The sequence below is a fragment of the Macaca nemestrina genome, chromosome 20 (assembly GCF_043159975.1).
Source record: "Macaca nemestrina isolate mMacNem1 chromosome 20, mMacNem.hap1, whole genome shotgun sequence".
NCBI lineage: Eukaryota > Metazoa > Chordata > Mammalia > Primates > Cercopithecidae > Macaca > Macaca nemestrina.
In genome coordinates this window covers 3,890,745-3,906,240 of record NC_092144.1, presented here as the reverse complement: position 1 = coordinate 3,906,240, position 15,496 = coordinate 3,890,745, and the positions used below count along the sequence as shown (strand labels likewise).

The window sequence follows — 15,496 nt, the reverse complement described above, 5'->3', positions numbered from 1 at the left end:
AGGCAGGAGAATGGCGTGAACCCAGGAGGTGGAGCTTGCAGTGAGCCGAGATTGTGCCACTGCACTTCAGTCTGGGCAACAGAGCGAGACTCCGTCTCAAAAAAAAAAAAAATTAAACGTATACATTCTCTTTCTTCTTGGTTCCATGCCAGAGAGGCGGGGATTTCCCTAGATCATGGACCTGCCCGGCTCAGCCTCTGCCCAGCCCTGGCAGGGGAGGGAGTTGACGGGCTGACACAGGAAACTCCCCTGGAACCTGTTTCTCAGCTTTCTGGCCCAGCTGGGGCACCCACTGGAAGGAGAGGCCAGGCGGAAGACCCTGGCCCTGCCATGGCCTCTGCCGTGAAGCCACCCCGGGTCCCCAAGCCTAAGGGTGTCCTGCCTTCACACTACTATGAGAGCTTTCTAGAGAAGAAGGGGTCCTGTGACCGGGTAAGGTAGGGAGGCGGGGGCTGGCCCTGTTGGGTCACCGCGGGGAGCTGCAGCACCTCTCTGAGCCCCAGTCTCCTCACTCGCCAAGAGGGGTGCAGTGGGTGCTGGATGGGGCAGGGCGCGGGCTGGGGGCTGGCGTGGGTTCTGGCCATCTGCCTCTCTGTGCGTCATCTCTGTTTCCATGTGTCTGTGGTTTCTTTTTCTCCTTCTCTCTCCCTGGCCCTTCTGTCTCTCCCAATGTCCGTCTCAGTCTCTCTCTCTGTCTCAATCTTTGCTTTTGTCTCTCGTTCATTCTCCTGAGTACAAACAAGATCAGGCACTTTCTCCAGGAAACGGGGAGCCCTCTGACTCCCGGGCTTCCTCCTGCTCCCAGCCCAGGACAAACTCGGGGAACCTCAGCTGCTGGGGTGAAGGCCGGGACAGGTGACATGTGAGGACAGTAAGAGCTGGTGGGGGCCACATTCCACAGGACAGATAGTGGCCATGGACAGTGCGTGCATGTGTGTGTATGTCCTTATGTCTCCCCCAGCCCCTCCGTTCTCCCTGAGGCCCCATCTCTCCTTCCCTATGCCCCATATTCATTTTCTTTCTTTCTTTTTTTTAAAGACAGAGTTACTCTGTCACCCAGGCTGGAGTGCAGGGGCATGATCATGGCTCACTGTAGCCTCAAACTCCTGGGCTCAAGTGAACCTCCTGCCCCAGCCTCCTGAGGAGCTGGGACTACAGGCGTGCACCGCCTCTTCTGGCTAATTTTTTGGCCTAATTTTTCTGGCCTAATTTTTTTTTTTTTTTTTTTAAAGATAGGGTCTTGCTGGCCAGGTGCAGTGGCTCACGCCTGTAATCCCAGCATTTAGGGAGGCCAAGGCGGGTGGATCACCTGAAGTCAGGAGTTTGAGACTGGCCTGGCCACCAGGGTGAAACCCCGTCTCTATTAAAAATACAAAAATTAGCCATGTGTGGTGGTGCGTGCCTGTGATCCCAGTTACTCGGGAGGCTGAGGCAGGAGAATCGCTTGAACCCAGGAGGCAGAGGTTGCAGTGAGCCGAGACTGTGCCACTGCACTCCAGGCTGGCAACAGAGCGAGACTACGTCTAAAAAAAAAAAAAAAAAAAAAGGGGGGGTCTTGCTATGTTGCCCAGGCTGGTCTCAAATTCTTGGCCTTAAGCAATCCTCCTGCCTCAGCCTCCCAAAGTGCTGGAGGTGTGAGCCACCGTGCCTGCCTCATTTTCTGATACAGATCAAAACAAACACCTCAGCTCTTCCCTGCCCTGCCCATGTCCCCGCCTCTGCCCCTGAGGTCCCCTTACCTGTAGTGGAGTGGACTTCCCTTCTACCTCCATGCATCCAAATCCTCCCCAACCAGCAAACACTTTGGAGGCAGTGGATCACTGCAGTGAAGAAAGATAATGGGGAAGGCCGGGCACAGTGGCTATGCCTGTAATCTCAGCACTTTGGGAGGCCGAGGTGGGCAGATCACCCGAGGTCAGGAGTTCGAGACCAACGTGGCCAACATGGTGAAACCTCGTCTCTACTAAAAAATACAAAAATTAGCCAGGCATGGTGGCAGGCACCTTAATCCCAGCTACTTGGGAGGCAGAGGCAGGAGAATCATTTGAACCTGAGAGGCGGAGGTTGCAGTGAGCTGAGATGGTGCCACTGTACTTCAGCCTGGGTAACAGAGTGAGACTCTGTCTCAAAAAAAAAAAAAAAAAAAAAAAAAAAAAAGAAGGCCAGACGCAGCGGCTCACACCTGTAATCCCAACAGTTTGGGAGGCCGAGGCTAGTGGATCACTTGAGGTCAGGAATTTGAGACCAGCCTGGCCAACATATCGTGAAACCCCATCTCTACTAAAAAATACAAAAATTAGCCGGATGTGGTGGTATGCACTTGTAGTCGCAGCTACTTGAGAAGCTGAGGCGGGAGAATCGCTTGAACCCGGGAGGCAGAGGTTCCAGTAAGCCGAGATCGCACTACTGCACTCCAGCCTGGGCGACAGAGCGAGACTTGTCTCTTAAAAACAAAACAAAGGCCGGGCGCGGTGGCTCAAGCCTGTAATCCCAGCACTTTGGGAGGCCGAGGCGGGTGGATCACGAGGTCAGGAGATCGAGACTATCCTGGCTAACACGGTGAAACCCCGTCTCTACTAAAAATACAAAAAAATTAGCCGGGCGTGGTAGCGGGCGCCTGTAGTCCCAGCTACTTGGGAGGCTGAGTCGGGAGAATGGCGTGAACCCAGGGGGCGGAGCTTGCAGTGAGCCGAGATCGCGCCACTGCACTCCAGCCTGGGAGACACAGCGAGACTCCGTCTCAAAAAAAAAAAAAAAAAAACAACAAAACAAAACAAAACAAAACAAAACACAACACTTCACGCCTGTAATCCCAGCACTTTGGGAGGCCGAGGCAGGCGGATCACCAGGTCAGGAGATCAAGACCATCCTGGCTAACACGGTGAAACCCCGTATCTACTAAAAATACAAAAAATTAACCGGGCGTGGTGGCGGGCACCTGTAGTCCCGGCTACTCAGGTGGTTGAGGCAGGAGAATGGTGTGAACCCAGGAAGCAGAGCTTGCAGTGAGCCGTGATCATGCCACTGTACTCCAGCCTGGGTGACAGAGTGAGACTCTGCCTCAATAACAAAATAAAACAAAACAAAACAAAAAACCCAAAACAACAACAAAAAACAAACCAAAACAAAAAAGATCATGGACCCGAATTCAGAAGACCCAGGTTCTAATCCCGGCTCCACACTTTCCTTACTCCCAGGCCTTTTGCAACTGACTTAATCTTTGAGTCTCAGTTTTTTGTCTTCGGAAATAGGGGAGTTAGGGCTGTAGTCACAGTTCACATGTTGAGGACTCAACTCAGCGCAGGCCCCGGTGCTTCCCATGTGGAAAGTCACCTAATTCTCATGAGATCCTCCAGACTTGGCACCATTGTTATCATCATTTTACAGCTGGGGAAACAGAAAAAGATGGCTCAAATGACTTGCCCAACAGCACATCGTGGGTACATAGTAAAGCAATATGGTAACTGGTAATACGGTGTTTAATCCCGTATTGATCTAGTCCCAGTGCCCGGAGGAGGGCTAGCACATAAAAAGCCTTCAGCAAATGTTAGGTAAATGCCTGTGTGTACCTGTGCGTGTGTCTACGGATGGACAGGTGGATGAGTAGATGGGGGGATGAGTGGAGGCTTGGTGAATGGATAGATGCGGGCTGGATGGTGGCTGAGAGGATGTGTGGATGGATGGATGAGTGCATATACAAGTGGGTGGATGATGGATGGATGGACAAGTGCGTGGATGGATGATAGATGGGTGAGTAGGTGGATACATGATGGAGGGATGTATGGATGGATGATTGGATGGTTGGCTGGCTGGCTGGATGGATGGATGAGTTGGGGGATGGATGGATGAACGGGCAGTTGGGTGGGTGGGTGGATGATGGATAGATGGACGAGTGCATGGATGGATGATGGAGGGATGAGTGGATGGATGGATGAGTAGGTGGATGCATGATGGAGGGATGTATGGACGGATAAGTGGATGGCTGGATGGATGGATGAGTTGCGGGATGGATGGATGAATGGGCAGATGGGTGGGTGGATGGATGATGGATAGATGGACGAGTGCATAGATGGATGATGGAGGGATGAGTGGATGGATGGATGAGTAGGTGGATGGATGATGGAGGGATGAGTAGATGGATGGATGAGTGAATGGATGGATGATGGAGGGATGCATGGATAGATGAGTAGATGCATGTATGGATGCATGGATGAGTGGGTGGATGGATGATGGACGGTGGGTGGATTGATAGATGGATGCATAGATGATGTAGGGATGGATGGATGGACGGATGGGTGGACAGATGGATAAGTGGGTAGATGGATGACTGGATGGATGGTGGGTGATGTATGTATGGATGAATGAGCGGATGGATGGATCATGAATGGTTGGATGATGGATAGATGGATGGGGTGATGGATGGATGAGTGGGTGGATGGACAGATGAATGGATGGGTGAATGGTAGGTGGATGGATGAATGGGTGGGCAGGTGGGTGGATGAGTAACAGGATGGATAGATGTGTGGATGGGTGGGTGGGTGGACGGATTGGTGGATGGATGGTGGGTGGATGGATAGATGAATGAATGGGTGAATGGTAGGTGGATGAGTAACTGTATGGATAGATGTGTGGATGAGTGGGTGGGTGGACAGATTGGTGGATGGATGGTGAGTGGATGCATGGATAGATGAATGGGTGAATGGTAGGTGGATGGATGAATGGGTGGGTGGGTGGATGGATAGATGGATGATAGATAGATGGCTAGTGGGTAGCTGGATGATGGCAGATGGATGGGACACCATTAAACCAGTTAGTTCAACTCACCCCTAGAGCCCCCATCTCTATAGATTGGCGGGGGTTGCTCTGGGTCCTTCATCATGTCAAGGTTCCGTCTGGTCCTTTCTCAGAGGAAAACGGATACCCAGAAGCTGGGATGTGGGTGGGGTGGGTCTCCCCGAGAAGGCAACATTTGATCAGAAACTCAAGGCAGGAGGTGATCAAGATCTGGGGGCAGCGTGGGAGAGCACGATCAGTGCAAAGGCCCCGAGGCAGGACTGAGTACATGAGAGGTACTCAGCCTGGCCACCTCACCTCTTCTTTCTGCACCTCTGGTCCCCAGGATTACAAGAAGTTCTGGGCAGGCCTCCAGGGTCTCACCATTTATTTCTACAATAGCAATCGGGACTTCCAGGTAAGATGGGAATGGAGGCTCCAGAGCTGGCCTTCCCTTGACCCCAGAGACCAAGCAGACAATGAGGATGGTGTGGCCATGATGGCTGCTACATCATCCAGGGGGCCTGGAGGCCAAGGAACTGGTGCCCAGACCCCCTGCTTCTGTGCCCCCAGCACGTGGAGAAGCTCAACCTGGGAGCATTTGAGAAACTCACTGATGAGATTCCCTGGGGAAGCTCACGTGACCCTGGCACCCACTTCAGCCTGATTCTCCGGAATCAGGAGATCAAGTTCAAGGTAGGTCCCTCGGTGGAGGGGTGCTGAGGAGAGGTGCTGGCAGGAGATGCTCAAATGCCCCTCCCCTCCACTGTGCCAACCACAAAGGGGCAGGTATTACAGGGCCCTGTGGGCCCTGGGTAAGACTTGGGTCTTTTTTTTTTTTTTTTTTTTTTTTTTTTTTTTTTTTTTTTTTTTTTTTTGAGACGGAGTCTCGCTCTGTCGCCCAGGCTGGAGTGCAGTGGCCGGATCTCAGCTCACTGCAAGCTCCGCCTCCCGGGTTCACGCCATTCTCCTGCCTCAGCCTCCCGAGTAGCTGGGACTACAGGCGCCCGCCACCTCGCCCAGCTAGTTTTTTGTATTTTTTAGTAGAGACGGGGTTTCACCGTGTTAGCCAGGATAGTCTCGATCTCCTGACCTCGTGATCCGCCCGTCTCGGCCTCCCAAAGTGCTGGGATTACAGGCTTGAGCCACCGCGCCCGGCCTAAGACTTGGGTCTTGACCCCAAAGGAGCTGGTGCTATGGGAGGGTTTATTTTATTTTATTTTATTTCTTTTTTTTTTTTTTTTGAGACCAAGTCTCATCCCATCACCCAGGTTGGAGTGTGATGGCACGATCTTGGCTCACTGCAACCTCCGCCTCCCGGATTCAAGCGATTCTCTTGCCTCTGCCTCCCGAGTAGTTGGGATTACAGGTGTGTGCCACCACTCCTGGCTAATTTTTTGAATCTTTAGTAGAGACGGGGTTTCACCATGTTGGCCATGCTGGTCTCGAACTCCTGACCTCAGGTGATCCACCCACCTCGGCCTCCCAAACTGCTGGGATTACAGGCGTGAGCCACCGCGCCCAGCCGAGGGTTTATTTTATTTTATTTTTTTTGAGACAGTTTCACTCTTATCGCCCAGGCTGGAGTGCAATGGCGCAATCTTGGCTCACTACAACCTCTGCCTCCCAGGTATAAGTGATCCTCCTTAGTAGCTGGGATTACAGGCGTGTGCCACCACGTGCGGCTAATTTTTGTATTTTTGGTAGAGACAGGATTTCACCATGTTGGCCAGGCTGGTCTTGACCTCCTGACCTCAAGTGATCCGCCCACCTCGGCCTCCCAAAGTGCTAGGATTACAAGCGAGAGTCACTGTGCCTGGCCTATGGAAGGGTTTAGAGCATGACAGGTCTGCGAACTGATCTATGTTTTTCTATTATTTTATTTTATTTATGATTTTATTTTGAGACAGGGTCTTGCTCGTCGCCCAGGCTGGAGTGCAGTAATGAGATCATAGCTCACTGCAGCCTGGACCTCCCAGGCTCAAGCAATTCTCCCACCTCAGCCAAGCACACTCCACTATGCCTGGCTAAGACTTTATTTTTTGTAGAGACGGGGGCTCGCTATGTTACCCAGTCTGGTCTTGAACTCCTAGGCTCAAGTGATCCTCCCACCTTGACCTCCCAAAATGCTGGGATTATAGGGGTGAGCCACTGCATCCAGCCTGACCTATGTTTTCCAAATGTAGATATAATAACATCAAAAATTATAACATCAGCCAGGCATGGTGGCTCACACCTGTAATCTGAGCACTTTGAGAGGCCAAGGCAGAAGGATAGCTTGAGCCCAGGAGTTCAAGACTAGCCTGGGCAACAAAGTGAGACCCTCATGTCTAAGAGAAAAAAAAAAGCTAGGCGAGGTGGTGCATGCCTATAGTCCCAGCTACTCAGGAGGCTGAGGCAGGAGAATCCCTTGAACCCGGGAGGTGGAGGTTGCACTTAGCTGAGATCATGCCACTGCACTCCAGCCTGGGAGACAGAATGAGACTCCATCTCAAAAAAAAAAAAAAAAAAAAAAGAAGAAGAAAAAGAAAAAAGAAAACAGCCCTTTGAAGCAGGGACTCTTCCCTAGTCCCATTTCATTGATGAGTAGACTGAGATTCACTGACATGGATTCTTTTCTTTCTTTTGTTCCCTAGGTAGAGACCTTGGAGTGTCGGGAAATGTGGAAAGGCTTCATCTTAACGGTGGTGGAGGTAAGAGCAGTGGCTCTCTGCGCCCTCTGTCCCATTCGCCAGATCTCCTCAAAAAGCCTCCTTTTGGCGGGGCGCGGTGGCTCAAGCCTGTAATCCCAGCACTTTGGGAGGCCGAGACGGGCGGATCACGAGGTCAGGAGATCGAGACCATCCTGGCTAACCCGGTGAAACCCCGTCTCTACTAAAAAATACAAAAAACTAGCCGGGCGAGGTGGCGGGCGCCTGTAGTCCCAGCTAATCGGGAGGCTGAGGCCGGAGAATGGTGTAAACCCGGGAGGCGGAGCTTGCAGTGAGCTGAGATCCGGCCACTGCACTCCAGCCTGGGCGACGGAGCAAGACTCCGTCTCAAAAAAAAAAAAAAAAAAAAAAAAAGGCCTCCTTTTTCTTTCCATCTTTCATTCTCCAAACAAACCTCCAGAGTATAGTACACTGGCCTCAAACCTTGGAGCAAATATACCCCATAAACATCCTTTGTTTTATCAACTGAATGCTAAATTTTGTTTTATTTTTTTGAGACTAAGTCTTGCTCTGTTGCCCAGGCTGGAGTGCAGTGGTACGATCTCAGCTCACTGCAACCTCTGCCTCCCCGGTTCAAGCAATTCTCATGCCTCAGCCTCCCGAGTAGCTGGGATTACAGGCATCCGCCACCACGCCTGACTAATTTTTGTTTTTTTAGTATACATGGGGTTTCAACCTGTTGGCCAGGCTTGTCTCAAACTCCTAACCTCGAGTGATCGGCCCACCTCGGCCACCCAAAGTGCTGGGATTACAGGCATGAGCCACAGCGACCAGCTGTATTTCTTATTTTATTTTATTATTATTATTATTATTATTTTTGAGATGGAGTCTGGCTCTGTTGCCCAGGCTGGAGTGCAGTGGTACAGTCTTGGCTCACTGCAAGCTCCACCTCCCGGGTTCACGCCTCAGCCTCCCCAGCAACTGGGACTACAGGCGTCCGCCACCACGCCGGGCTAATTTTTTTTGTATTTTAGTAGAGACGGGGTTTCACTGTGTCAGCTCGATCTCCTGACCTCGTGATCCACCCACCTCAGCCTCCCAAAGTGCTGGGATTACAGGTATGAGCCACCGCGCCCGGCCTCTTATTTTATTTTTTTGAGACAGGGTCTCTCTCTGTTGCTGAGGCTGGAGTGCAGTGGTGTGATCATAGCTCACTGCAGCCTCCAACTCCCAGGCTCAAGCAGTCCTCCTGCCTCAGCCTCCCAAGTAGCTGGGACTACAGGCACACACTACCACATCTCATTAATTTTTAAAATTTTTTGTAGAGCAGGGTCTCACTATGTTGCCCAGGGTGGTCTCCAACTTCTGTGCTCAAGCGATCCACCCTCCTTGGCCTCCCGAAGTGATGGGATTATAGACGTGAGCCACCATGCCTGGCCACAGAGTGCTAAATTTAAAAAAATTAGCTGACATCATTTATCAACAGGGAATTTTAGTCTACCTTCCCATTTTCCCTCTGATTTGACTGTTTCCTGCCTTGCCCTGGCAGGCCATTGAGTTTGAGACCAGACTGGCCCCTGAAGACTTTAGTTTGAGATTCCAGCATCTACTTTTTTTTTTTTTTTTTTTTTTGGTGGGTGAGGGGAGCGGGGAACGGAGTCTCACTCTGTCACCCAGGCTGGAGTGCAATGGCGTGATCTCGGCTCACTGCAGCCTCCGCCTTCCCGGGTTCAAGTGATTCTCCTGCCCCAGCCTCCGGAGTAGCTGGGATTACAGGTGTCTGCCACCACGTCCGGCTAATTTTTTGTATTTTTAGTACAAACGGGGTTTCGCCATGTTGCCCAGGGTGGTCTCAAACTCCTGACCTAAGGTGATCTGCCCGCCTGGGCCTCCCAAAGTGCTGGAATGACAGGCATGAGCCACCGCGCCTAGCCCCAGCATCTACTTTCACTCAACTCCTCTGCACCCTCTCGATGCCCTCTTTGCCCTCTGAGGTGTCAGAGTTCATGGCTCTGAGCTCTGGCCTCAGTTTGCCACTCTGTGACTTGGGCACAGCCGTCCATTCCCGGCCGGCCGGGTGCAGTCACTGTCCCTCGATCGCCCCTCAGCTCCGTGTCCCGTCCAACCTGACCCTGCTTCCTGGGCACCTATACATGATGGCTGAAGTCTTGGCCAAAGAGGAGGCGCGCCGTGCACTGGAGACACCCTCGTGAGTGCCCCGCCTGTCCCGAGGGGCTGCAGAATGGGGACGGGAGGTGGGTGTGTGGCTGAGGGTGGGCCGTGAGCTGAGTCCCCTGGAGTTGGGTCTTGGATTTTGCAAGACGATGGCATTGGGGCTGGGGGGTGGGGAAGGGGGAGGGGGAGTTAAGGCACATGCTGGGAGACGGGGCAGGATCTCCAGGAGCGGGTCTAGGGGCCTAGAGGACTGGAAGGGTCTTCAGAGGCGGGGCCTAGGCCTGAGGAGTGGGGACAGGGTCTGGGGGTGGTCAGTCTAGGTGTCTAGAAGGTGGGGCTTCGTCTCCGGGGAGGGGTTATTTGTAGGAGAGGGTATCCGGGACCCCAGAGGCGGGGCCTGGATTGGGGGCGGAGCATCATCTTTGTGGGCGGTTCTTGGTGATTAGGAAGGCGGGCAGGGCCTCCCCCCAGGGCCAGAATTAGGAGCCTGGCTGGCCACGGTGGCTCGTGCCTGTCATCTCAGCATTTTGGGAGATCGAGGCGGGAGGATTGCTTGACCCCAGTTCGAGACCAGCCTGGGCAACATCGCGAGACCCCGTCTCTAAACAAACAAACAAAAAACCCGGTCGGGTGCAGTGGCTCACGCGTGTAATCCCAGCACCTTGGGAGGCCTAAGCGGGCAGATCATCTGAGGTCGGGAGTTCGAGACCAGCTTGAACAACATGCAGAAATCCCGTCTCTACTAAAAATACAAAAATTAGGCGGGTCTAGTGGCGCATGCCTATAATCCCAGCTACTCGGGAGGCGGAGGCAGGAGAATCGCTTGAACCCGGGAGGCGGAGGTTGCGGTGAGCCGAGATCGCTCCATTGCACTCCAGCCTGGGCAACAAGAGCAAAACTCTGTCTCAAAAAAAAAAGCCACAAAAACTAGGAGCCCGGAAGGCCAGACTGTGCCTCCATGGAAGGGGCCTGGGTCTGGAGAGCAGGGCAGGGTCTCCTGGGCCTAGGGGATGGGGACGGGGCTGGGTCTCAGAGGAGGCGGGGTTTACGTGCGGAAGAGCGGACTTGGTCTCCGGGGTCCCGAGTGGGTGACGCGGCCCTCCACAGGTGCTTCCTGAAGGTGAGCCGGCTGGAGGCACAACTGCTCCTGGAGCGCTACCCCGAGTGCGGGAACCTGCTGCTGCGGCCCAGCGGGGACGGTGCTGACGGCGTGTCGGTCACCACGCGGCAGATGCACAATGGGTGCGCATGCGCGTCTCGGGAGCCCTGGGTGGGGAGGAGGGTAGGCGGGGGGGCGTGGTTAGAAGCAGGGGCGGAGCCCTACCCGAGCCAGAGCTGAGAAGGGCGAACTGGGGGCGGAGTCAGAGCTGAGCTGGGCGGATTGGGGGAGGAGTCAGAGCTGGGCTGGGCGGGCTGGGGGTGGAGTCAGAGCTGAGCATGGGAGACTGGGGGCGGAGTCAGACCTCAGCAGGGGAGACTGGGGACCGAGCCAGAGCTGAGCAGAGCACACTGCGGGCGGAGTCAGAGCTGGGGTGGGCGGGATGGGGGTGCAGTCAGAGCTAAGCAGGAGAGGCTGGGGGCGGAGTCAGAGCTCCGGGGTCGTGGGATCCTGAGGTTGGCCTTGCCCCAAGTACGGGGTCAATGCCTGGGGAAGAAGGTAGAGCCCAGGCAGGAGGAGTCAGGTCTTGGGTTAGGAGCTGGGACTCCCTGCAGGTGGAGTCAGACCCCTCGGTTAGGGTCGGCTCCTCCGGAACGTCAGGTACGCAAGGGCCAGGTCTGGGCCACTGGAGGGGATGAAGTTAAATCCAAGGGTGGGAATGGGCTCTTTGGGCAGAGTCCGGATCTATGGGTGGAGTCACGGCCATGACCATTTGGAAGTTGAATAGGGCTATGGAGGCGGGGCCACCCTAGGGGCGGAGTTAGAGCCTTTTGCCAAATCCTCAAGCCCAGTCCAGGGTTGGGCAAGGCGATGTAGAAGGTGGAGTCGGGGCCGGGGGGTGGAGCCACTACAGGGGGAGGGGCCTACCTGGGGCGGAGTCTTTTGGGCCTGGTTCGTCCTAGGCGCGGTGCCAGAATTAGGGGCTGACCTTTCCCAGACTGTTGTCAGTCTGGCCTGGTCCCTCCCTAGAGGTGGTGCCAAAACTAGGGGTGGGGTCTTCTGTGGGGGTGGGTCGGTTCAGTCAATGCTGCGGGAGGATAGAGGGGCTTAGGTCCTTCACAGGGTGGAGCCAGTCAGTGGCTGGACCTTCTGTGGGGACAGAGCCAGTATGGACCTGTTTCTATTGGGGGAGGAGCCTGGAGTCGGAGCGGGGCCTTCCCTGGGGGGCGGTGTGGGAGCCTGGGCTGAGCCACTCACTCGCTTTCTGCTGGTGCAGGACGCACGTGGTCCGGCATTACAAGGTGAAGCGGGAGGGCCCCAAGTACGTGATCGACGTGGAAGAGCCGGTGAGCGTTGGGCCGGGGTCCCTAGAAGTGCCTTTGTGGGATCCGCGTCCCTTCCCCAGCAGCCTGACCCCTCCCCCATCTGCCCCCAGTTCTCTTGCACCTCCCTGGACGCCGTGGTCAACTATTTCGTGTCGCACACCAAAAAGGCGCTGGTGCCATTCCTGTTGGACGAGGACTACGAGAAGGTGCTAGGTGGGTGCGCCTTCGGGGAGTTTGGGGGCCCAGTTCTCACCTCTCCCGCCCCCGCTTGGACGGACGGAGCCGCCCCTGGCCGCCGCGCTTGCTCCAGGACGCCTTCTCTGTTCCAGGCTACGTGGAAGCCGATAAGGAGAATGGCGAGAGTGTGTGGGTGGCGCCCTCCGCCCTGGGCCCAGGTGACGCCCCCTCCCCGCGGGCCGAGGTGGGAGGGATCGAGGACCCCGCATTCAGCCACGCCCCCTCACTCAGCTTGGTGGCTGCACCGCCTGTGTCTGATGTTGTTCCCAAAGTTGCAAGGACAGAAATGACTCAGACCCTGCCATCGGGGTGTGTGTTGGGGGAGAGGGCGGGAGTCCCAGCTTGGGACAGAACTAAACACAGACACTCTCATCCTGTAGGGTCGAATTTGGAGGAAAAACCTGGGCTTGGGGGAGGCGCCTGGAGTTCGGGAGAAGATGGGGGCAGAGCAAGGAGAGCTTCCTAGAAGAGTGGGTCTTTGTAGATGGTCCCAAAGGATCTTCTTAGGTAGAAATGGGCATTGAGGGGGTCAGAAGGTGCATCCAGAGCAGCAGTAGCCCCCCAGGGACCAGGAATCAGGGTGGGTGTTGGGAAAGAGGTGGGAATTGGTCCTGTTTGTGGAGTGAGAGGAGGAGGCAGAGAACACACTAGAAAGGAACGTAGCGTGGGTAGTCTGGTCTTCCCTGGGCTGGGCATATGCAAGGACCCCCAAGTGCCACATCCACACACACATGCATGATTCATGAACTATGGCCACCTGCCTAGCCAGAAGTTGACATATACTTGTGTGGCCACAACAGATCCACACATGCATGAATACACATGTCCCCCAATTCCAGTCACATACACACACTATGTAGCACAGATACACCTGTCTCATCCCACAATCACGTGTGTACACATAAATGCAGACGCATCCATGCACAGGCACAAAATCAGACATGTTTAGATACATGGGCATAACACATTCATCTAGACAAGGACTAAAGCAGCTACCTTAGCAGGCGTGCAGAGTCACACATGTATACACACAACAGGCATGTTTGTACAAACCTGGTACTTTAACTTATCCAGATTCAATTAGTGTACATGCATATGCCATACAAAGACATACAGACCTTTTTTTTTTCTTGAGACGGAATCTCGCTCTATCACCCAGGCTGGAGTGCAGTGGCGCGATCTCAGCTCACTGCAACCTCTCCCTCCTGGGTTCAAGCGATTCTCCTGCCTGGGATTACAGGAACCTGCTGCCATGCCAGGCTAATTTTTTTTTTTTTTTTTTTGAGGCGGAGTCTGGCTCTCTTGCCCAGGCTGGAGTGCAGTGGCCGGATCTCAGCTCAGTGCAAGCTCCGCCTCCTGGGTTCACGCCATTCTCCTGCCTCAGCCTCCCGAGTAGCTGGGACTACAGGCGCCCGCCACCTCACCCGGCTAGTTTTTTGTATTTTTTTTAGTAGAGACGGGGTTTCACTGTGTTAGCCAGGATGGTCTCGATCTCCTGACCTCATGATCCGCCCGTCTCGGCCTCCCAAAGTGCTGGGATTACAGGCTTGAGCCACCGCGCCCGGCCAAGGCTAATTTTATATTTTTAGTAGAGACAGGGTTTCACCATATTGGCTAGACTGGTCTTGAACCCCTGACTTCAGGTGATCCGCCCACCTCGGCCTCCCAAAGTGCTGGGATTACAGGTGTGAGCCACTGCGCCCAGCCCAGACAGACAGACTTATACATGGGGGCACACAGACACACAGGGACATATGCATGTCTCCAGGCACGCACACAGACCCCCCACCAAGGTGTCCCTGTATGATGTGGGTCTTGACAGTGACCACCTTTCCCCATCAGGTCCTGCACCCTGCACAGGTGGCCCCAAGCCGCTGCCACCTGCATCTGTGCCTGTGTCCAGCCAGGACAAGCTGCCCCTGTTACCCCCACTGCCCCCACTACCGAACCAGGAAGAGAACTACGTGACCCCCATTGGAGATGCCCCAGTTGTTGACTATGAGAACCAAGATGGTGGGTGGGGAGAGCTGCTGAGAGCTGGGGGCTGGGGAAGCAGGTTAACAGCTGATGTGACATTACACTTTTGTCCACGCAGTGGCTTCCTCTAGTCGGCCGGTCATTGTGAAGCCAAAGAAGTTGCCAAAGCCTCCTGCAAAGTTTCCAAAGCCTTCCATTGGACCCAAGCCAGGTAGGGGTCCCCCCACAAATCCTGCCCTCACCTGTTGGCACGCCAGCCTCAGCCCGCATCTGTCTTTGTTGTTTATTTTTGAGATGGAACCTCACTCTGTCGCCCCAGGCAGCGGTGCGATCTCGGCTGACTGTAACCTGTCTCCCAGGTTCAAGCGATTCTCCTGCCTCAGCCTCTCAAGTAGCTGGGATTACAGGCACCTGCCACCACATCCATCTAATTTTTGTATTTTTAGTAGAGAAGGGGTTTCACCATGTGGTCCAGGCTGGTATTGAACTCCTGACCTCAAGGGATCCACCCACCTCAGCCTCCGAAAGTGCTGGGATTACCAGCGTAAGCCACCGCACCTGGCCTCATCTGTCTTCTCTTCCAGAGCCCAGAGTCTTTAATGGTGGCTTGGCCAGGAAGCTGCCAGCCAGCTCAGCCCAGCCTCTCTTCCCCGCAGCCGGTAAGGGGTCTGTGGGTTCAGTTCGGGGCGGGCTTCCCAGGCGTGTGACCATGCAGTCACACAGGGCCTCACACTCCTAAGCACCCTGTCTTTTAAGGCTCTGCTGTCTCTGTCTTGAAATTCCTAATGCCTTTGAGCACACTGTCATGTTGCATGGGGCCCTGCAAATCTGTAGCTGGTCATGGGTGGCTGTCAGTGGGCAGGACATGGACTGGGGATCCCTGGGCCAGCTGCAGCTCCCGGTCCTGAACCCCCAGGGCTGGCGGACATGACGGCAGAGCTACAGAAGAAGCTGGAGAAGAGGCGGGCACTGGAGCACTGATTCGGACACGCCGGGGACCAGTGGGCCAGTCCCAGGGCATGGCCCAGTGGCCAGATTCTTTCTCCCAGGATTAAAACTCTGACCCCAGGACCCATGTGTCTGGTTTGGCTTCGGGGAGTAGGGGACGAGGGGGTCCGTCAGATGTCTGCCTACAGATGGCCCCATTTACTCCCAGTGACCCTCAGCTCAGTGAAATCTACCAGCGTATCCTGTGAGAAAAGCCCATTTTACAGCCAGGAAGGCTGAGGTCCCAGTGCCACACAGCAGAGAGGACCACC

At 54.6% G+C, this 15,496-nt stretch overlaps 1 protein-coding gene across 4 annotated transcripts; it reads left to right on the top strand.

Annotated features, from left to right (window-relative positions):
• The first annotated feature begins 224 nt into the window (after positions 1-224).
• LOC105487159 (signal transducing adaptor family member 2) lies at positions 225-15,302 on the top strand. 4 transcript variants are annotated; one of them, XM_071087567.1, is made up of 13 exons: positions 227-432; positions 5,120-5,191; positions 5,347-5,473; positions 7,414-7,466; positions 9,533-9,633; positions 10,707-10,841; positions 11,975-12,044; positions 12,134-12,236; positions 12,353-12,418; positions 14,103-14,273; positions 14,356-14,448; positions 14,822-14,896; positions 15,154-15,302. In XM_071087567.1, the coding sequence occupies exons 1-13, from the start codon at positions 331-333 to the stop codon at positions 15,216-15,218; spliced, it is 1,233 nt and encodes a 410-aa protein (XP_070943668.1). In that variant the 5' UTR covers positions 227-330; the 3' UTR covers positions 15,219-15,302. The 4 variants fall into 4 exon arrangements, with proteins under 4 accessions (XP_070943671.1, XP_070943669.1, XP_070943670.1 ...); XM_071087568.1 differs by lacking the exon at positions 12,353-12,418 and having other exon boundaries at positions 226-432; XM_071087569.1 differs by lacking the exon at positions 14,103-14,273 and having other exon boundaries at positions 226-432.
• The last annotated feature ends 194 nt before the right edge of the window (positions 15,303-15,496 follow it).

Bases quoted from the DNA above. Each gene is read 5' to 3' on its own strand.
- LOC105487159 (XM_071087567.1), top strand. From the start codon at position 331: ATGGCCTCTGCCGTGAAGCCACCCCGGGTCCCCAAGCCTAAGGGTGTC. The intron at 7,467-9,532 runs GTAAGAGCAGTG...ATCGCCCCTCAG, and splicing joins TCATCTTAACGGTGGTGGAG to CTCCGTGTCCCGTCCAACCT. The intron at 12,419-14,102 runs GTGACGCCCCCT...TTTCCCCATCAG, and splicing joins GCCCTCCGCCCTGGGCCCAG to GTCCTGCACCCTGCACAGGT.